Genomic DNA, 18,669 nt, shown 5'->3' with positions numbered 1-18,669 from the left:
ACAGTCCCAAAACACAGAAGACGACCCTGGAGAGGAGTCAGGAGTGCTTGGGTCTGCACCTCAGGGGTAGAGGAATGCAGGGAGATCTCCCCAGGCCCTCTGCTCTCTGCAAGCAGCCTGGGGTGGATGTGATTAGGGGACAGGGAGAGGGAAAGACATAATTTAAACATTTCATTAGGTAACTACAAGGCATTGATCTGCCCTACCATCCTGCACGCTCTCTAATTGCAAATCTCCATTCTTATTAGTTCTATCGAAAAAGCAGAGAGCAGCACTCAGGAGTCTGATCCTATCTTTAGGAAATTTCAAACAGAGATGTAATTGTGGAGTGCTCGAAATCACGGTGCTTTATCCACTGTTAACAGTATTTTAAAGCCATGATCATCAATAGCAGTCCTCGGGATGAGCTCCCAGCAGATGCCATTAATCCTATTTTGTCTGTGGTCACCTGGTGTCTCTGGGCTCAGATTTACACTTGGTGACAAGGGACAGCTCTGCTTCCCCAGCAGAGAGGGCTCCCAGGCAGCTCCTGGGCTGGGACAAGGGATGCAGCCCCCAGGGACTGGCTCCAGAGGCAGAGGGCAAGCAAGAGGAGCTCCTTAAACCAGCTTCACCCCTTGTAAATGTGCCAGCAGATGGAGATGAGCAGCTCTGCACCAGGGGCTGGATGTGCATGGCCATGCAGGTGTCTGGGAAGGGCTCCAGGCAGGGCAAATGGCCTCACTCAGGAATAAACCACAACATTTACTACATCTGCAGAGGAAATGGATCTGGGTGACACGAGACCAGGATGGGCCCCTCGGTCTCTGCAGAGATGGGAATCTTGGAACAGCTACAGCAGCAGACCAGCAGGTCCCTGGGAGGTGATGCCCCAGGGGGACATCAGCCAGGACACACACACACAGGGGAGGGCTGCTCCCATCTCCACTAACCCACCCTGCAGAGACACATGGACAGGTGGGATCCACGGTGAGATTCAGACCTGGGGGGAATTTCAGCTGCTGAAAAATCTTGCAAAGCTGGAGGAGGAACAGATGATCCTGCAAGCTGCTGGGAGAGCCTTGCAAGCAGGAATGCTGCAGGAGGAAGGGAAATTCCTCTGTCAAATGCAAACTAGCAGGTATGAGAAATCTGGGTGTGCAGGAGGGAGAAAGGACTTGGCATCACACTCTGTATCCTCGAAAGCCAGGCACCTGCCTCTGCTTATCCCTCTGGCAAGGAGGGATTCCCCAGCATGGCCTCACTGCTGGTGGGCTGCAGGGGGGCTCTGTGTCCGCCCAGAATGTTTCTTTGCCACTTCTGCACAACAGATACAAAGTCTGTGTGAAGAAAATACTTAAGTCTGGGAAGTGGAGACTGGAGCATTCCTGGGCTCAGGACATAACCCTGTGTCCCAAAAGCCCTCCCAGCATTACAAAGCGTCTCATGTTTGTGTGCTCAGTGCCTGTGGGCTCAAGTTTTAATTAAAGAGGAACTAGATACTATTTCCAACCTTCATTTATGCCACGCTGGATGCCACACCAGGGACTCTTTCAGCAGCTCAGGTTTGCTAGGAGAACAGATGTGCATCTCTGTCACGAGTGAGTCCACACTGCGGACACGTGTCCTCCTGCTCTGCCAGGGCAGGGCAGGGATGTCTCCACTGTGACTCTGGTCTCAGCTGCCCATCCCAATCCATCCTATCCCATCCCACTGGCCTGCCACTGGTTGCAGCAAGGGGCTGAAAGCAGGGCATGGGGCTGGAGTGCTGCTGGAGCACCACTTGTAGGCTGGGGGAACAACAGGATTGGAACTCCTGAGCAGCCACAGGTCATTAGAGCATCCCAGCCCCTGAACACCGTCGGGAGCACCCTGGCTGAACCCTGGAGCAGGGGAGCTCCAGCTAATTAGTCATTAATTGCTTCAGAAGGGAAAGGAGCCAAGCCAACCTCTGTGTGCCTGTAGCAGAATGACCCGCGGGCCCTGGGACACAGCCAGGCTGCACATCACTGGGAAATGGCCGAGGGTCCATCTGTCACAGCAGAGCTGGACAAGCAGCCCAGCACAGTGGGTGTCCATCCCTGCAGCCCCCCCAGCCCCTTCCTGCCCCCACAGGACTCCTGGGAGCTCCCAGTCTCTGGCAGCAGCTTGGCAAGGCTCTGAGCTTGCTGCAGTGAGAGGCAAGCCCAGCTCATTTAATCTATTCAATTGGATTCAATTTCCAGCCACATGATTCAATTAACCCTGGAGGGACAGTACATAGAGCAGAAGCTGCAGAGCATGGTCCAGCCTGTGCTCTGCAGCTGCCAAGCTGGGAGAGGGCAGCACTGGACCCTGTGCTTGTTCTGGCCCTCTGGGATGAGCTGAGATGTCAGGAGCTCCAGGGGAGCCCCATTCTGTCCCAGAGAGCAGGAGCTCCTCTGGGCACAAGCTGCTGGTCCTGGGTGATGTGGGCAGCTGTAGGGCACAGCTGGGGAAGCCCCATCCTGAGCATCTCTCTTTGCAGCCAGTCACAACCCTGAGGGGTGGCAGCCACACTGGGTCAGATCTGAGGTCTGCAGCCCTGAGCATCTGCCAGGGTGGCCCAAAGAAGCTTTAGAAAGACAACAGCATTCAGCAATGCTCCCTCGAGGGTGCTGCCTATCAGATACATTTGGGATCACCCCTCTGCTTGATCAGTGTCCCCCTGGGCACAACCACTCTGTGCTGTAGGTGGGAGAACCAGAGCTCTGACCAGCACAAAGGACTCTCAGCAGCCCCAGGGGCCTCCAGGTCCCACCAGCCTTGCACCAGCCCTTCTCTAGACTGCTGGTCCAGACTTCCATTCATCACTAACCCTCCCCCTGAAAGCATCAGCAAAGGCATTAATAAGTTGCCACCATGGAAAAAAGCTCATCTTATACCGGCCCCTTTGGATTTCTACTCTTTCCAAAGCTGGGCTTTACCTCTTTCAGGTTACTGCAATGCCTCATCTGCCAAAGAAACCCATCAAACTTCTATCCAGCACAACCCTGCTCATACCAACAAGCACCAAACAGGAAAACAGAGCCCCACAAGAGATGAGAATAAATACTCAAAAGTCCTCAGTGCTGACCAAGAGCTGCTTTTGAGTGCCAGCTGTAAATCTTACCATTAACAGCTGGCCACACACTGTCCCAATGCACACAGTGCCAGCTGTGACCTGGCAGGGGGAACAGCCACTCCCTCTGCCTGCCCTGTACTGGAAGGGGAGCTAGGGGAGAGAGCAGCTCCATGCTGAGAAGGACGTGTGGGGAAGCAGGTGGAGCACGCTGGGGTTGGTCCCTTGTGCAAGTGCTGTCTAGGAGATGTCTCTTTCTAGGACTTCTGCTGATATCCACCACGGAACAGTGTGCAGGACCCCAGAGCAGGGAGTGTCCAATTCTTCAAGTGGGGTTGAGGAAAGCACCCCACAGCAGACACCAGGACCTGCTCATATGGAAGGCAGCTCGATCCTGCAGAGGAATGGCCCCTGTGCCTGCATACAGGACCAGAGCAGGCAATAGCCATCACCAGGAAGAGGACAAAGAGGTTTGCAAAGCAAACACGGCAGGTGGGCAAAGGTGCACCCTGCCCTCTGGCTGCAGCACACGATCAGGGGCTTGGCTTGCTACTACCTGCTCCTGGCAGCTCCAAAGAACACACAAAACACCCTTTGGAGCTGCTGGCCCATGCAGGGAAGACTCAGCTCCTGAGGAGCTGCCCCCCTCTCGAGTCTGCATGAAAAGTGGGACCTGTAAGAGCTCAGGAAAAAGAGATCAAAAATCAGTGACACTTACAAAACAATTCTTAGTAACTCCCTCCAAAGTTTAGCTCAAATTCAATTCTCTTCCAGGTCATTATTTTGTAAAGTATTTGTCTCTCTGCATCTGCTGCATAATTTAAAGGTAGCAATCTGACTTCTCCCCACACTTCCCAAGCCTCAGAAACAGCTCTTCCAATAACAGACAGAGTTATGAATTAGATATAACAAAATACACTCACCTGCTCAGATCAGATACAGGGAAGTTGGAGGCTGTCACACACATCCTGAAGCTGAACATTAAGATTTAAATGACTTTCTGCTCAGTTCAAGCTGGCCTCAAAACACAAATTGTAGTAGGGTGTTTAACAAAGCAGACAATTGTGCAGCAGAATCTGTGAGCAGGAGTTTGCTGACACCAGCAACAGAGAGCATCACACCATGCACAGGCAGGTCCCTGCATCCCTCGCTCATGGGCTCAGCCTTGCTCATGGTTTCCTTAGTGCCAGCCACAGGGACGCGTAGGAGGAAGAGGGATGCTGACTACAGGGTGGTACCTGCACACAAGGACAGAGCATCACTGTGCAGCACCACAGCCTCCCTCTGCACAGGCAGGAAGAGCCCAAGGACAGGTGACAGCCCTGCTGCAGCCAGTGTGCCACCAAATGGTGACAGGACCACTCCCCAACCACCCCACTCTCCCTCCAGTGAAGGACAAACACTGCACACTCTGGACAGATGGGGCTCTGCTATTTATTGAGTTCTAGGTTTGTATGTACATCCATTTACAGTGCTTGGTTCAGTGACAGTGTGACAAGAGGACATGTATCACAGTCTTCCCCAGCTCAGACTTGGATGAGGGCTGGGCTCAGGAACTGATCCTACACATGCCTGGGCTTCTATGATCATCCCAGCAAGGGAGCACCCTCAGGGAGACAGGATAGCTGAGCCCAGAGTGAGAAGCTGAAAATTCCAGAGGCTGCCAAGTCAGAAGCAGACTCATCCCAAACTCTCTCATGTATGTGTCTAGGCTCAGCCTAAATGGGCTCAGAGAACAGGAGGCATGAGGACAGCTGGATGACTCAATGCTCCACCAGTCACAGTGCTGGGGCTGCACCTCAAGTCCCCTTGAGAAGGTGAGATCCTTCTCACCCTCAGAGGGTGAGATCCCCTTCTATCCCCCCAGACAAGCACCACGTACTGCAAACATCTGTTCCTCATTTTCCACTGGAGAAGCTGCCTCCTCTACATGCCCTGGCCTGTTCTCAAGCAGTGATTTTATGGAGCCTGCTTGCTCTCCCTTAAGCACTGTCCCTCTGACACATACACATTCCCATACACTTGCATGGCAGAAAGCAAAGAAATGTCTGGCTTAGCTGTTAAAAGCCAGACAATTCCCTGCTGAGGAATAGTATCATCTGCTGAGAGAAGCCAGTGCTCCCAAGGAAAGCACAGGGATGTCATCAGTGTTGTGTCCAGTGGGTGGCCAAGGACACAGCTTTCAGTTTCCCATGCTCATAGCAGGTAAGATGAAACATTAACACAATTAACGCACATTAGCATGAAAAAAGCCTTGCCTAAAAATGGTAGTAAATGAGCATGACATCCACATTACTCACACTAACCTACAAGGCTAAGAGCAGGACTAGGCACTTTTTTTAAAAAAACATGTTTTCTAGGGGGAGGAAAAAAAACCAGTGGATCTGAGATGGAAATAACTTCTCTACTTCAGTCCACCAAGTCAGGCCAGATCCTAATATCATAACATCACTGCTGGGAGCTGAAAATGCATGAGCAGGGAACAGGTGTGGAACAGGTGTTCATGCTGTGTATTCCTGAGCTGGAAGCCTGACACAGCACTCTAAACAGGCTCTGCCAGATGTGGGCACCTCTGCAGCACTGGCTCTGGGAGCAGAGTCTGCCTGTGCCCCCGAGCATGATCCCAGAGCTCCTCCTTGGGAAGCCCTCAGCAGACACGGCTGAACGTCGCTTGGTGAAGACAGGAGGGCGAGAACGTGAAGTCACTACTTCTCCAGATGCATTTTAACTGTGTGCTACACACAAAGGAAAAACTGGAGACTTCTTCATTTATGAAGGTCACCAGGCACCTGCAAACATGTGCAAGGCAGATGTTCCTGTGAGGAAGAGGAGGATTGTCGCAAAGCGGTCTCTGATGGGCAACAAGGTGAGTGGGGAGAAGGAGTCAGCCTCTGCCCCATGAAAACCAAATATCTAAAAATGTCCCTCTACCTTAGAAACAGCAGATGAGCTGGGGCTACCAGAAGCAACAGTGACCCCAAGCAGAGCAGGTCTCCAGTGACAAAGTGCTCTGTTTGATGACCCATATTCTTGGATCCTGGCTCACACTGGACCCTGCAAGCCAACAGCCTTGGAAGCAAAATTTCCCCTTTTTCAATGGCTTGGTTGAAGTGACACCTTTTGACATCAGGAGACAGGAGTGAGCAAGGCCTGCTCCTTGGGGAAACTTTTTTATAATCCAAAGCCATTCCCAATGGGATGGCAATGGATTTGACTTACATGACAGGAGGACACATTGACCCAGGCTGATGGACAAGAACAGCCCTCACCTGGGACCAAAGAGCTTTCCCCATAGAGCAGGTGAGCAATCTCTACCCAGAACAGTTTCACACAGCTGGGCTGGTTTTATTATTTCAGTTGTGAGCTCTCCCCAGCTCTGCTACAAAGGTTTCCAGTGCATTTTCCCTGAGGCTGTGGAGGGAATCTCCCATTGCTATGTCACAGGAATGGCTGCCCACTCCCGTGGCACCATAAAAAGTTGCTTCCTCCTCAACATGCCAATCAGCTCTCCTCAGCCCAAGTTCTGTTTAAACACATTCCTTTGGGATCAAACACACAGCAGCAAGGCGTTCCCCTAAAAGAAACACAGTCCCTTCCGCAGGCAGGAGGCGACCGGCCGCAGAGCCGAGTGTCCCTGCCCACCGGGGCCGGCCCGGCTCCGCCCGCGCTGCCGCAGCGTCCCCGCTTCAGGAGATCGTCGAGAATTCCTTCAGCAGCAGCTCCTGGCTCAGCGTGTTGAAAGCAAGGTTCTTCCTCACGTTGATGCTGATGGAGCGAACCTGACAGAAACAAAACGAGATGTTTTAGCCACGGACTTGTCCTGGCTCCTCATGAGCCTGGTGGTTTTGACACTGCTGACCTCCATGCTCAGCATGAAGCTGTTTTGCATTTCCAGCTGCACAGCAATTGCTGCAGCAAGCTCTCACTGAGACTCCAGCCTAGCAAGGAAACACTGAGGTTCAGGTGTTTCTTGGAAAAACAGCAATGTCTACAGTGACATCCCAGCAAGGAGAGTAAACTCCCAATGAGACAGGGATGGGAGAAGATGCTCTGTATGGATGCATGAGCTATGATGTGGCTCCTGTTCTGGGGCAAAGAGATGGGGCAAGTGAGCACTCCCAGGCCGCAGCTTAAAGATCATATTTTATCAATGCCCACCAGAGCATTTCCAGTGAGCATTTCCCAGATTAATGCAGTGCCATGGCCTCTGTCCTGCTCCAGAACCCACAGAGCCAAAGATACAGACTGAAGGAGAGGACAGAGGCCATGCCACTGTGCTGCAAACACAAATTATCACCCAGGCTGGCAGAAACCCCTGGGTTCAGAGCCAGCTGTGTGTATTCTGAGCGCTGTACACATGCAGCTGGCTCACTGGCTGTCTCTGAAGAAGAGACACCTTTATCCCTCAATGACACCCAGACTTCTGGTCACCCACAGAGCACAAAGAAGAGCTGGGCAGCCCTGTTGACAGCAGCTTCCCTTCCCCCCTCGTGCCAGCAGACTCCTTGGCCAAATACGCAGGCCCCAGACTGGGCTCAGTCTCAGCTGCACTTGGCAACGAGAAAACAAAGTCAAACATCATCTGTGTCAGCGACTGTGCAGCAGTGACAGAAAGCAAAACTGACACAAGCTCATCCAAACAACAGGATTACAGTTCCCAGAGACTTGGAGCCTGTGATAACAAGGTTGTTGCTGACCTGGTTAGTGTTTTGTACTTTTTAAAAGCACTGGAGGAAGAATTATATAGATGCATAATGAGGAATCCAATACCAGGGGCTGGAAGAGCATATATATACACACTGCTGAGGGTCTCACTTGCTACCCTGGTGAGAAAAACACACTGAAAGGGCAGAAAGCTACCCAAAAGGTAGAATGTGTAAGAAAGGGAGGGAAAGCAAAACTTGGAAGGTTAACAGGGAAAGCTGTGAAACGAACCCCAGTGAGCCCCATTGCATAAACCCTGACAACCTGAGCACACCAGCAAAGATGTCTACCCTAAGAGACAAAGTACTTGAGTTTTATGTCATCTGCAGAAACCACAAACTCTCCTTCATCAGGATGCTTGGCAGAGACCCCAAGCATCTTTGTTCCCTTGGAGCACCCCTTCAACTCTCTACTTTAGGTGTCTTTTTACTTACTCCATCCTCAAATAGTTTGGGACCACATCTTGCAAGATAAGCACGGTTGTACCCTGTGTTAAACCCCTCTGCAAGTGGTCTCCAGAACACTGGCTGGCACAGGTCTGTCCTGGTGCCAGGAGACAGGAGTCCCACTGACAGGATTTGGTTCCAGTCCTACCAAGTGCTCCAGTGCCAGCGATCCAGTCAGTTCTTACAAGAAGGAAAGAACACGTGCAATGAGCTGTGGGGAGTTCTCTGCTCTGGGGAATATCAGTGCATGAAGAAAGGGGGCAGATGCTATAAGCAGTGTAAGCCAGTATCCTTATTCTGACTAAAAGCATTTCTGTGGGTCCCAGCAACACAAAGTACAAGCAGTAATGAGCTCCTGGCCTCAGGAACTGCTGCCAGGACTCAGGCACCAGCAGTAGAAGATTCCCGGCTTGTATACACATCAAGGTCTCCAAGAAGGAGTCTCTGCAAGCCCAGAAAGTGAGGCTGGAGTGGCACAATAAGAACACAGGGCTTAGCAGAAATTGTAGCTATGGGGTAGAGCACAAGAAATTAATTAGCCTGATTAGTTTGCAAAGAGAAGGAGGAATAGAGCAAACACACTCCATTATGTAAAATGAGGTCAGAAAGAGAACAGTGAGTAATATTTATCTGGCTCCCCAGGGATGGGGCAAGAAATACACAGCCTAATTTAGACAAAGAAGATTTACACAGGAAAAGAGGAAATACTTTTGAAACCTATGGGCTGTGAAGTGCTGGAGGAGCTCGCCTGAAGCTACTGTGGAGCCAGTTTCATTTAAAGAGAGCTTCAGGTTTCAAGAGAAGCTTTAGACACAAACTTTGGTCAACAGCAGTCTAGATGAACATAGATCTGCCTTAACACAAACTGGGGAGAAGAGTGGGCATGATAACACACAGGAGTGACGTTTACACAAATCTCTGCCCAGCATTTCTTCTGCTCTGAGAAATCAGGCAGCCCGAGCCAACCCGCTTAAAAGGTAAGAATAGCTCAAATTAAAGTTAAATCAAGTTATCTCCAGCACCAGGGCTCTGCACAGGGAGCCAGAACTCATCTCCCTTTTGGAGTTGGAAGACCAGACAGTTACACAGGGAGGGGTCAGTCTGTAACAAGGATACATTTCAGAAGCTTCCTATAGTGTACCTAAGCTGCTCCGTAAGGATACACCCCAGGACTCCTCCTAGCTCTGGGTGCAGTGGGCAGCCCAGGCCTGGCTGCCAGCCTGGAATTTACCAGATCCCTCCAGACTTACACAGAGGCCCCAAAACTGTAGAAATTAAGGTCAGAGCTTTAACATTAATTCTGCTAGGAAGTACAAGCAGAGCACGTGTCCTCTCTTGCTTCTATATGGAGTATCCTGGAGAATTAGGGACAGAAGAGTTCTAAAATTGTTTTCTTTCTATTAGTCCACAAATGTTGAAAAAATGGAAAATGCATGAAATACTGACATAACCTGTGGAAGAATGAGTTAATGAAAGAATGGATGAAACAAGGGCATTAACCATGGGGGGAAAACATGATTAAATTTTAGTTTTGTGTCATCAGAGCTGGAAGTGTGCAAGGTTTTACCGACACTCCTATTTCACAGCAAGTCTCATCAACTAAACCTATTCCTAATCAACAAGCAGCCCTTAAATTATTTGTACAATGGGAAGAACATTTACACTGACTACTACACTTAATTAAAAGTCAAATTAAGATAATTTCCCCAGTCGAAATCAATCCCTAATCAGACTATGTTGAGACTGATGAAACCTATCTAACTGCAAAGACAGTGTTTTGGAAAGATGCTGAAATCTCTTTCTACACATTCCTCCAGCTGCAATGTGAGGGTCCAAAAGCTCACATCCAAACCATTCATTCTATCAAAGCAGCACAGACCTCAAATGACATCCCTGAGGCTTCAAAGGAAAATAAATAAAAAGTGTAAGAAAACTTCTTAACTTCATTCCTTCAGCCCCTCAAAGGCAGCACAAAATGCCAAAAACCCCAGCTGATAAAACAATCTGCACATCACCTTCCACCACAATGTGGCTGCGGTATCGCAGCCTTTGAAAACCTCTTTGTAAAGGCAATGGGAGAAGAAAGCAGATTTTTCTTTGGGATTAGCAAGAAAGAGCAGCACCGAGGCAAAGCAAGAGAAGTGAAGCAGTGAATTAGCAAAGCATGTCAAAGGAGTGAGAACAAGATTTCTAAGCATAAAGGAGCCACCAGAATGGCTTGGGGAAGCTTCTGCTCACCTACTTAATGGGAGCAAAGAGAGATAAAAAGGCAGCTGAAAAGGAAAATGTCTCCTCTGTGTCATTCCCCACCCAAGAAGGGTTTGCTTTGATGCAAACATTTGCAGACAGTGATAAGAAAACCTGTCAGAATCTGGAAAGAATTACTTGCAAACAGATCCTGTCCAGGAAGACCCGATGGGAACAATGTGAACTCAGAAACTTGTAGTTCACTACCAACCCTGATCCTTTGGTACAGCTCACAAAGAGATTTGCAGCAACTTCCCTCTGCCCCCTCCGTGAAATCCTGCAAACCTCCGAGGTTAAACCCAAAGCACTGGGTAGGGGGGTATTATCCAGCATCAGACCAGCAACAGAAGCTGAAGTAAAATCTCAAAAGCTTTACAAAAAGAAAGCAAGTACCTGGTTTGAAGGGACTGTGGGAAGGACAGGGCAGATTAGGGCCTTTTTGATGAGTTGTTTGAACAATTAATAAAGCCATCAGTTACTGTGCACCTAGAGAAAAGCAGAGCGAGAGGCCGGGAGGCCAAGTGGATTTGCTGAAGACAAATCACAACGTATCAGGTTCATTTCCCGCTGTGCTGAGGCAACGGCTTAATGGAATGCAGGGGATTTTCTGTAGCTGTGAGTAAAGAACATTTAATAGGGTCCCAATTCTCAGGGCATCTAGAGATGTGGATTAAACTGATTCACAACTGGGTCAAATCAGCACATTTATACAGTAATTATTCAGGCTTTTATATGCTCTTGAGGAGAGGGTCCCAGGGGTACCTGGATGGGCAATTTTCACAAGGGAGTTGATGGGCTGGTTATAATAAACAGATTCTTAAATGATACAAAATTGGGATTTTGAAAAAAATAGGAAATTTGTCTAGGAAGAAAATAATTTTAGCTGAAGTGTTTTGTGGCTGTGATGATCATAGGACTGAGAATGTCATTTTAATCAATTGGCATGACTGGCCTGAGCTTCTTCCAGGCCAAGTGGAAAGTGGGACATGCAGGAAGCAGAGCAGTCATGTGGCCAAGGAGAAGGAGATGCTGGATGAGGGTGGGAGCCCTTGGGACAGAACAGATGACAACAGAAACAGGAATGTGTCTTATTTCTAGAGTACAGTAACAGAAAAAGCCTGTGTCACAGGAAGGCTATGGCCAAATTTCTTTGCTGTATTCCAGGAAAGCTGTGTCAAACAGCAGGCCAGAGAGACAAAAACAGGCACAAAAGAACACAGAAAAATAGCATAGAAGCAATTGCAAATGGTTTTGCCCACATACTACCCAATGTCAGGGCTGGAATGACCCCAAGAGAGTTAAAAGCATGCTGTAAAAGGAAACAAAACCATTTCAGGTGCCTGTTCTGGAGCAGAGCTGACAGAAGGATGCACAACAACATCCAAATGCATGGAGACTCGTGATAGAGTAGGCAGGCATCAATTACTCATCAATCAGCAGGGACAGAGCTGGGAGAAAGAATCGGTTCTCAGACTGGTGGAGAAGGTTGCCAAAGTTAGAGAGCCCTCCCTTTTGGTGAAGCTGTAATGATTCAAGAGTGAGGCTTCCCTCACACACCAGTCACTACAAAAACACTGCCTCCATGCTCATGTGGCTGTTGGACAAGAAAAGTTCCAACAGGGCTCTCTGGAGAAGGGTAAGCAAGCTGGCTTGCTGAAGAACTATAACTTCCAACCTGAATTATTTAGACTAACTTTTGTGGGTCTTCCTACCATCAGTCTTCTCTTCTTGCAGAGGGAGACATTTCTAGGGAATGCCTTCACTTTCTATGCCTGGAAACCCTTTTTTTGTGACTGATGGAGGAAAGCAATGAGCAGGAAGATGTTTCATCAGTCTCAAACTTCATGGTCCCCTTAACAACAGCAAAAAAGCCAAGTTGCTCTGCATGATTAACCCCAGGTGGGAGCAGCCAGCTCAGTCAGCTTCTCTCCATACAAATTTACCACTACAAAGCAGAGCAAATCCCCATGGCAAAAGGGACAGAGACCATCTGACCAGTGCTGGCCTAAGAAGCCTGGAGGCTCCTTTTCAGCCACACAGGGAGCTCCAGGAAGCTCTCAGACATGCAGTGTCTGCCCAGATCCTGCTCCTGCCATGTCTTTGGGGGCAGTCCAATGGAGTAACAGGACTGTTCAGCTACACCCCAAATACCACTGCCCAGGCCATAACAAGGGCTCTGAAGAGGGCTGTTGATTGCTCAGAGGCAAGGCAGCTCACCAGCTCTTTGAAGAAGGCAGCCTCCTTATGCTGCTCCGAGTAGCGCTCGTACTGGTCCAGCCCGTCCTGCAGCTTCAGCGTCAGTGTGTCGTAGTTGGACCTCACCACCTCCAAAACCTGCCAGGAACAGCCAAACACAGCACAGGAATCAGCATCCACACACTCCTCAGCACAGGAGGAGCAGGGCTGAGATAGATCACAGCTCTGGCACCTGTTTTCACAACAGAGACGGCTTTAACAGCTAATATTTGGCTCATGATTAACAACATGGAGCTGGGCACTAAAGGCTTCCTAATGCCAAGGAACAGGCCTGAAATTTACAGAATTTCTCCATTCATGAGAATGCTAGATGAAACCTATATCCATGACAGCAGCAGCTTTCTGTCATCAGAATTAGATATATTAATAAACCAAGCAGCTAATTACCACATGTACACCCAGATGCAACACAGAAGCACAATACAAACACAGATTTGCCCAGTCCCACAGTCCTTCCAAGGTTAGTTTTGTGACCACACTTCCCTCCTGGCTCATGAATCACCAGTCACAGCCTGCTAAACCACCCGCTTCTAGAGCTGCTCAGTCAGCTTCATACAGAGCACTGCATGCTTCTCCTGATAGGAGCAAGCTTCTGACAAGCACTAAGAGAAGCCCAGCCTTGGTATGGACCCTGCTTTTAGAAAGACATGAAGACATGAATCCAGGTCTTTCTGCCCAGGAGACACTTGACTATCTTTGGTTTTTACAGTCAAAGCAGTTCCAGCTTTTATTACAGCCCTACTCTGCTCCCAGCATTGGGCTGTACTTGCAAACTCATAGTTACACATCTCTGTTCTATTGGACTATTCATTTTCCTAACTAGGGAACACCAAGAGGGACTCCCACAATGATTTTTAGCTTTAAAGCATTGCATGGACATATTCCTCAAAGCACTTATGAGATGGTTGGTCACAATAATCTTCCTACAAGGAACCATAGAGGTCAACACTCCTGGGCAAACATATGCCTGAAATGATTCTCCTAAACACAAGAACTTCATTCTTAGGCTGTTGCCATTTGCTCTGAGAGCTAAACAGAATATGAACATCTGAGGTTTGCACTACAGTAACCCAGCTCATGACAAGCTTCAGCCAGAAGACACATGGTAAAAGGTGCAAAAGAAGAGGACCCAGCTCCAAGGCATCACAACTCAGAACAGATCCTAAGAAGAGCATTGCAGAGGATTGAAGACAACAGTGACCAGAACAACAAGGAGCCCTTACACTTCTCCTTTTGTATTCCCAACAGTGTAAGCACTACTGTCAACTGCTCCTTTAGGCAGCTGGCAGCTCCTGCCCTTTACAGGAATCTTGTCCTTATGTCTTTTATTCTAAGAAATCTGAAGTTGCTTAGGGTTCCTTCAAAAGCTTGTTTCCCCCAAACTCTGCATGTGGCAGTGGTGCACAGAGACTCATGCAAGGGGGGCCTGAGATGGCAGAAGCCACAGGGAATCATCCAAATGAGGACTGGGGGCGAAAAAGGGGTTCCAGAGTGGTTCCCAGGTGAGATGGTCACACAGCAGTCTCTGCAGCTCAACTGTCCTCCAGCATTGCAGACAAGCTAGGGATAGGAATAAGGATTTGGACTTGAAGGGCTCAGAGCCCTTTTCCAACTGCACTGATTCTGATTCTGCAATGCTATTTAAGAACAGCTTGCCAGTGTTGCAAAGGCTCACAGCCTCCTCTCCAGCACTCATTTCCTAATGCTGTTTTGTTTGTCAGCTCCACTGGCAGAAAGAATTCCCTGCAATGACATCCATCTCCAAATTCAGCCTGCCCTTCTTGCTGCTGTGTGCAGAAGCTACAAGAAGTATTGCAGAGCCAAGAGCAATGATGAAAGAAAGCCACCTGGGCACAGGAATAACTATCCACTAGGGACATGGTGTAATAGCATAATGCACCTTCTTCTGAGCAATAAAGGATCTGGCAGCTTGCTCCTGTCAATCAGAGGAAGCCAAATTGATCCAGATTAATAAGCTGCAGAGAAAAAACCTGGTTTGAAAGGTGAGGAGTTGAACAGGCTTCTCTCCAGAGCAAAGGCATTTCATTCAGGGCTACCTGACTCCCCAGGAACCTTCCCTTCAGTCTCCCTGTATTCCCACCCACACAGGTGTGCACAGTGCCACACAGCTGTGATTGCTCAATGCATGTGTTTCTTTAGGAATAATCAGGATTCCTCCTTGCTAGCTCTGAGTAGAGATCTCTTCAGATACTCAAGAGAGGCATCCTCAAACCATGGTGAAGAGAAGTAAACTCTGAGAGCAGTAGTGAGCTCTGTAACCAGAATCCTTTAAATCTGTCTGCTTGCATCACCTTTGAAAGGCAGCTAAGAACTCAGTTTGATACTTCAGGATGAGGACAGGGAAGGAAAGAGGCTCCCAAAGTCTCTACTCAGTTATTTATTGTAATCTCTGCAGTGAGCTTGAGATCAGCTTATCCCTTCAGCTATGTATTTCATTGGCTTCCACTCCTTATCTCCTTTAATTATGAAATAGAACTTAAAAAGAAAGGGTAAGTTAAAAATAAACAGCTTCTCCCCACTGCCTGATAATTTCCCTTTCTTGCTGCTACTGAGAAAAAAATGCTACGTGGGATCTGAGATAAACCCACTCACAGATCATTTCAACCTCATACCTTGTAATGGATAGAAACTGTTACTGAGATTAGGACCTGCCATCCTTGAGATGATTTCATCTGCTCTTTAAGATGCAGCTGCTAGACAGAGGACAGGTCAAAGAGCAGCAGAAGGTATTAAGAATATCTAACAGGAAGGTTTAAAAGTCATCAACTTCCTACACAGATGACAAAAAACCTCACATCCTTTGTGTAATAGAAGACTGTATGTTAGCATCCTTTGCCCTTCTTACACATTGCTTTGACTTTTGCTCAGGAAAACTACTGCAGGAAGAACAGCCTTTTTCCTTAAACACACAAGATCTTTATCTGCACCTTTCTGTCAGATCCAAAGGAACTAGAGCAATTTAATTTTGAGATTAAAACATTTCTCCTTCAAAGTCTTGTTCAACCCATTCTTCTTGGAATTCTTGTGTCTAGAAAACATGAATTCCAAGATGGTCAAGTATGAGAAGGGAAAGGATTTTTAGCTGCTCTTCCAAACAGATTTTAAATACTCATTCAGATTTTTACAATCTCATGAGAAGCTGGAAAAACACCAGTTTTAGTCTCAGGCAAGGACAGATGAAATCGGACTGTAGATGATCTTCAAGGAGTTTGATGTGACACCCCTAAGACTGCAAGGATAAACATGCAGGGGAAGCTTTTTTCTTTTTTTTTTAAATAGTTTACTGGATCTTTACAGTGGAAAAAAACAAAACCAAAAAAACCCCAACAAACAAACCCTAATGGAGTCACAATCTAAAAGTCTTTTTGTAGGTTACCTTAGGGGGATCAGAGTCTTTAAAAAGCATTATGATGGAAGCAAGCAACTCAGACAGGGTCAATACAAGAGGAGGGAAGGCTGCTGAATTCCCTTCCTGCAGTTACCTGTATCAGCCCCAGAGGCTACATTCGCTCATTTTTTCCACTGCAACAAACCAGAACACAGTGGACCTGCACCACTGTAATTTAAAGATAATTTGCCATCAAATTAACCCCCTATCACCACTCACTCTCTGACTGCTTTCCAGAAGTTCCAGAGAACAGCTGGAGATTCAGGTCCCTGCATGTGTGTCCCCATACCAACTTTTCAGGAGCTGCTCTGAACAGCAAGTGCTTTCTCTGGCATTCAGATTTCAGCTTCCTCCTGCAGCTACAGCTGCCCATGCCCCATAAAACTCTCCTTCCCCAGTCATACCAACAGCTTGTGAGCAGAGGCATCCCCTCAGGAACATGGCAGGAGGGCTGGCTTCCAAAGAGGGACTGATGTGGGGGCTCAGCTCTCTGCAGCAACCACCCAGGCCACACCAGGTCACTGCACCCAGAGGAACAAGATTATTTCACAGTTTGTGGCTCCTTCTTTGCTCCATCCACCAGCTCCTTCTACCACTGCCTTGCAAACTGGATGGACAATCTTGGTCAGTTGGGTCAGTGGCCTCCTCTCATGTGAGCTCTGAAACCATTTCTCCCAGAAGCAGTTGCCCCTGCCCTGAAATTTTCAACATTCAAACACACCCCATCATTTTGCTGTACTAGTCACTATACACTGACTTTTTCCTTACTGCAGCAGAGCTGTTCCCTCTGACTGATCCTCAGCAAGAGCCAATATACTGCACTCTCCCAGGAGAGACCTGTCCTCCTGGAAGATCCTGTCCTGGAGAAAACAGGGATTAGCAGTCTCCTATCCCCACTGTGCCCAGGAGAACACTGCTACTGTTAGCAGCAATGCCACAGAGGGAGCTGCACCAGCAGTAAAACCTAATGGGCAACATGCAGCTCTAGGGCCCATCTATCTAACAGACATCATTTGCTTCATTGCTTAGTAACTTTTTAACCTGCAGAATCTTTCATCATCTGCATCTGCAGTCTCTGCCTTACTGGAACATAAAATTAGAGAGCACCAGCAATTCAGAGCACCCAGCAAAGGACCTGGTGGTGGGTAGGTTCCAGGGAGCATGCACAGGTAATGACAAAAATAGAAGGAAAAACAGAAACAAGAATAAATCAAGGTCTCCACGTTGTCTTTTTAATTAGCACAGGAAAGCACAAGAATGCAATCAGTCAGCATCACCAGTACCTCACTAAAGCCTCTCCATGCCCCTAAGACAGTCATTAACTACCATGACACAGATTGAATGATCTCCCATCAGGCAAAAGGCAAAACACCCCCAACAATGCCCAGGTTAAAATGCATTTGTCCCTTTACCAACTCCCAGCTGCTCAGGGATGGGGGAGGGTCTCCAGGTCAGGACTAGCAAGGCCCTACAGGACAGAAAAGCCAGAGGCTCTGTCCCATCTGTTCCATGCCAGAGGATGGAGCAGCCAGGCTATGGGGCAAGTAATGCCAACCTCTCATCAGCACTGCTGCACAACAGAGCAGGACTGAGGGCAGCCAAACATGCCCTCTGTGCACCCTGCAGAGGTGGTGGAGTCACTGCCTGTGTACCACACCCAGGGGGAATTCTGGCAGTCCCACCTCCCAAACCCAGTCAAAGCACCACAAGCAACAGCTCAGAGGGTGGAGGCTGTAGGAAGAGACTCTAGGGTTTTCCTATTCCAGTAGAAATGTGCATTTTACATTGCAGTCATCAAATGGGCTTGTTTATTCCAGGTTTAGTACAAATCTTCCCCTTTTTCTCCCTCCTTAATCTCTACAACAACTTAAAGTCCCTGAGTGTTTCTCTTCATGAGTTCAACTGAATTGCAACATTTCTCATTGTAATGAAAAGGCTGCTGACACCTGGACTACAAAGAGGCTATTGCCTCTCCATAATAAAGTGCTGGATAATTGACATCAATTTTACAGTAGTAACTTCTAATTAATATAGAAAACAATTTTTTTCCAAGTGCCATCACACTTCTCACAGAGCAACTTTAAAGTTGCTGATGCAGGCTGAAGTCTTTGTTGAAATTAATCCCCAGAAGCACCACAGAGAAAGAACATAACTAAATAATTAGAAGTTAAATAAAAACACACACACAGCTGCCACATTTCCCAACAGACTCTGCCCAAACCCCAGCTGCATTCATCTCCTTCTCCCTTTCCTCTTTCTCTGTCTGCAGGAGCCAAGTTCAGAGAGAGGCTCCACTAAGGCTGCCAATGCTACACACACATGCTGGAAGCAGCTGCCACTGCCACTGGCTTCCAGAAAAGCATCCCTCCAGGACTAGCAGCAGCTCAGAGCTTTTGTCTGACCCAACACTGCCTTACCTTTGCAGCTATCCTGGAGCTAAGTGCAGTGCTGATGCTTTAGCACCACTCCTCACCCCCACACTGATCAAGCCATGACTGTTATTTTCATGCTCATGAATGCTAAGAGGAAGGGGAGGAGGAGGATGTTGC

General features: G+C 48.2%; 1 protein-coding gene across 1 annotated transcript in view; it reads right to left on the bottom strand.

The window, feature by feature from the left end:
- Positions 1-4,476: 4,476 nt before the first annotated feature.
- ARMH3 (armadillo like helical domain containing 3) overlaps positions 4,477-18,669 on the bottom strand; it is a 123,441-nt gene continuing 109,248 nt past the window's right edge. The window contains exons 25-26 of the mRNA XM_071446213.1: positions 12,673-12,789; positions 4,477-6,837 (exon numbers count right to left, since the gene is read on the bottom strand). Coding sequence (XP_071302314.1) covers positions 6,745-6,837; positions 12,673-12,789 — 210 coding nt within the window. The 3' untranslated portion in view covers positions 4,477-6,744. The remainder of the gene's footprint in view (positions 6,838-12,672; positions 12,790-18,669) is intronic.

The sequence above is a fragment of the Agelaius tricolor genome, unplaced genomic scaffold (genome assembly GCF_023055355.1).
Source record: "Agelaius tricolor isolate 1412-34295 unplaced genomic scaffold, bAgeTri1.0.p SCAF_22, whole genome shotgun sequence".
Classification (NCBI taxonomy): Eukaryota; Metazoa; Chordata; class Aves; order Passeriformes; family Icteridae; genus Agelaius; species Agelaius tricolor.
Note: the sequence above shows the minus strand (reverse complement) of the source record. Positions and strands in the feature narration are given on the sequence as shown.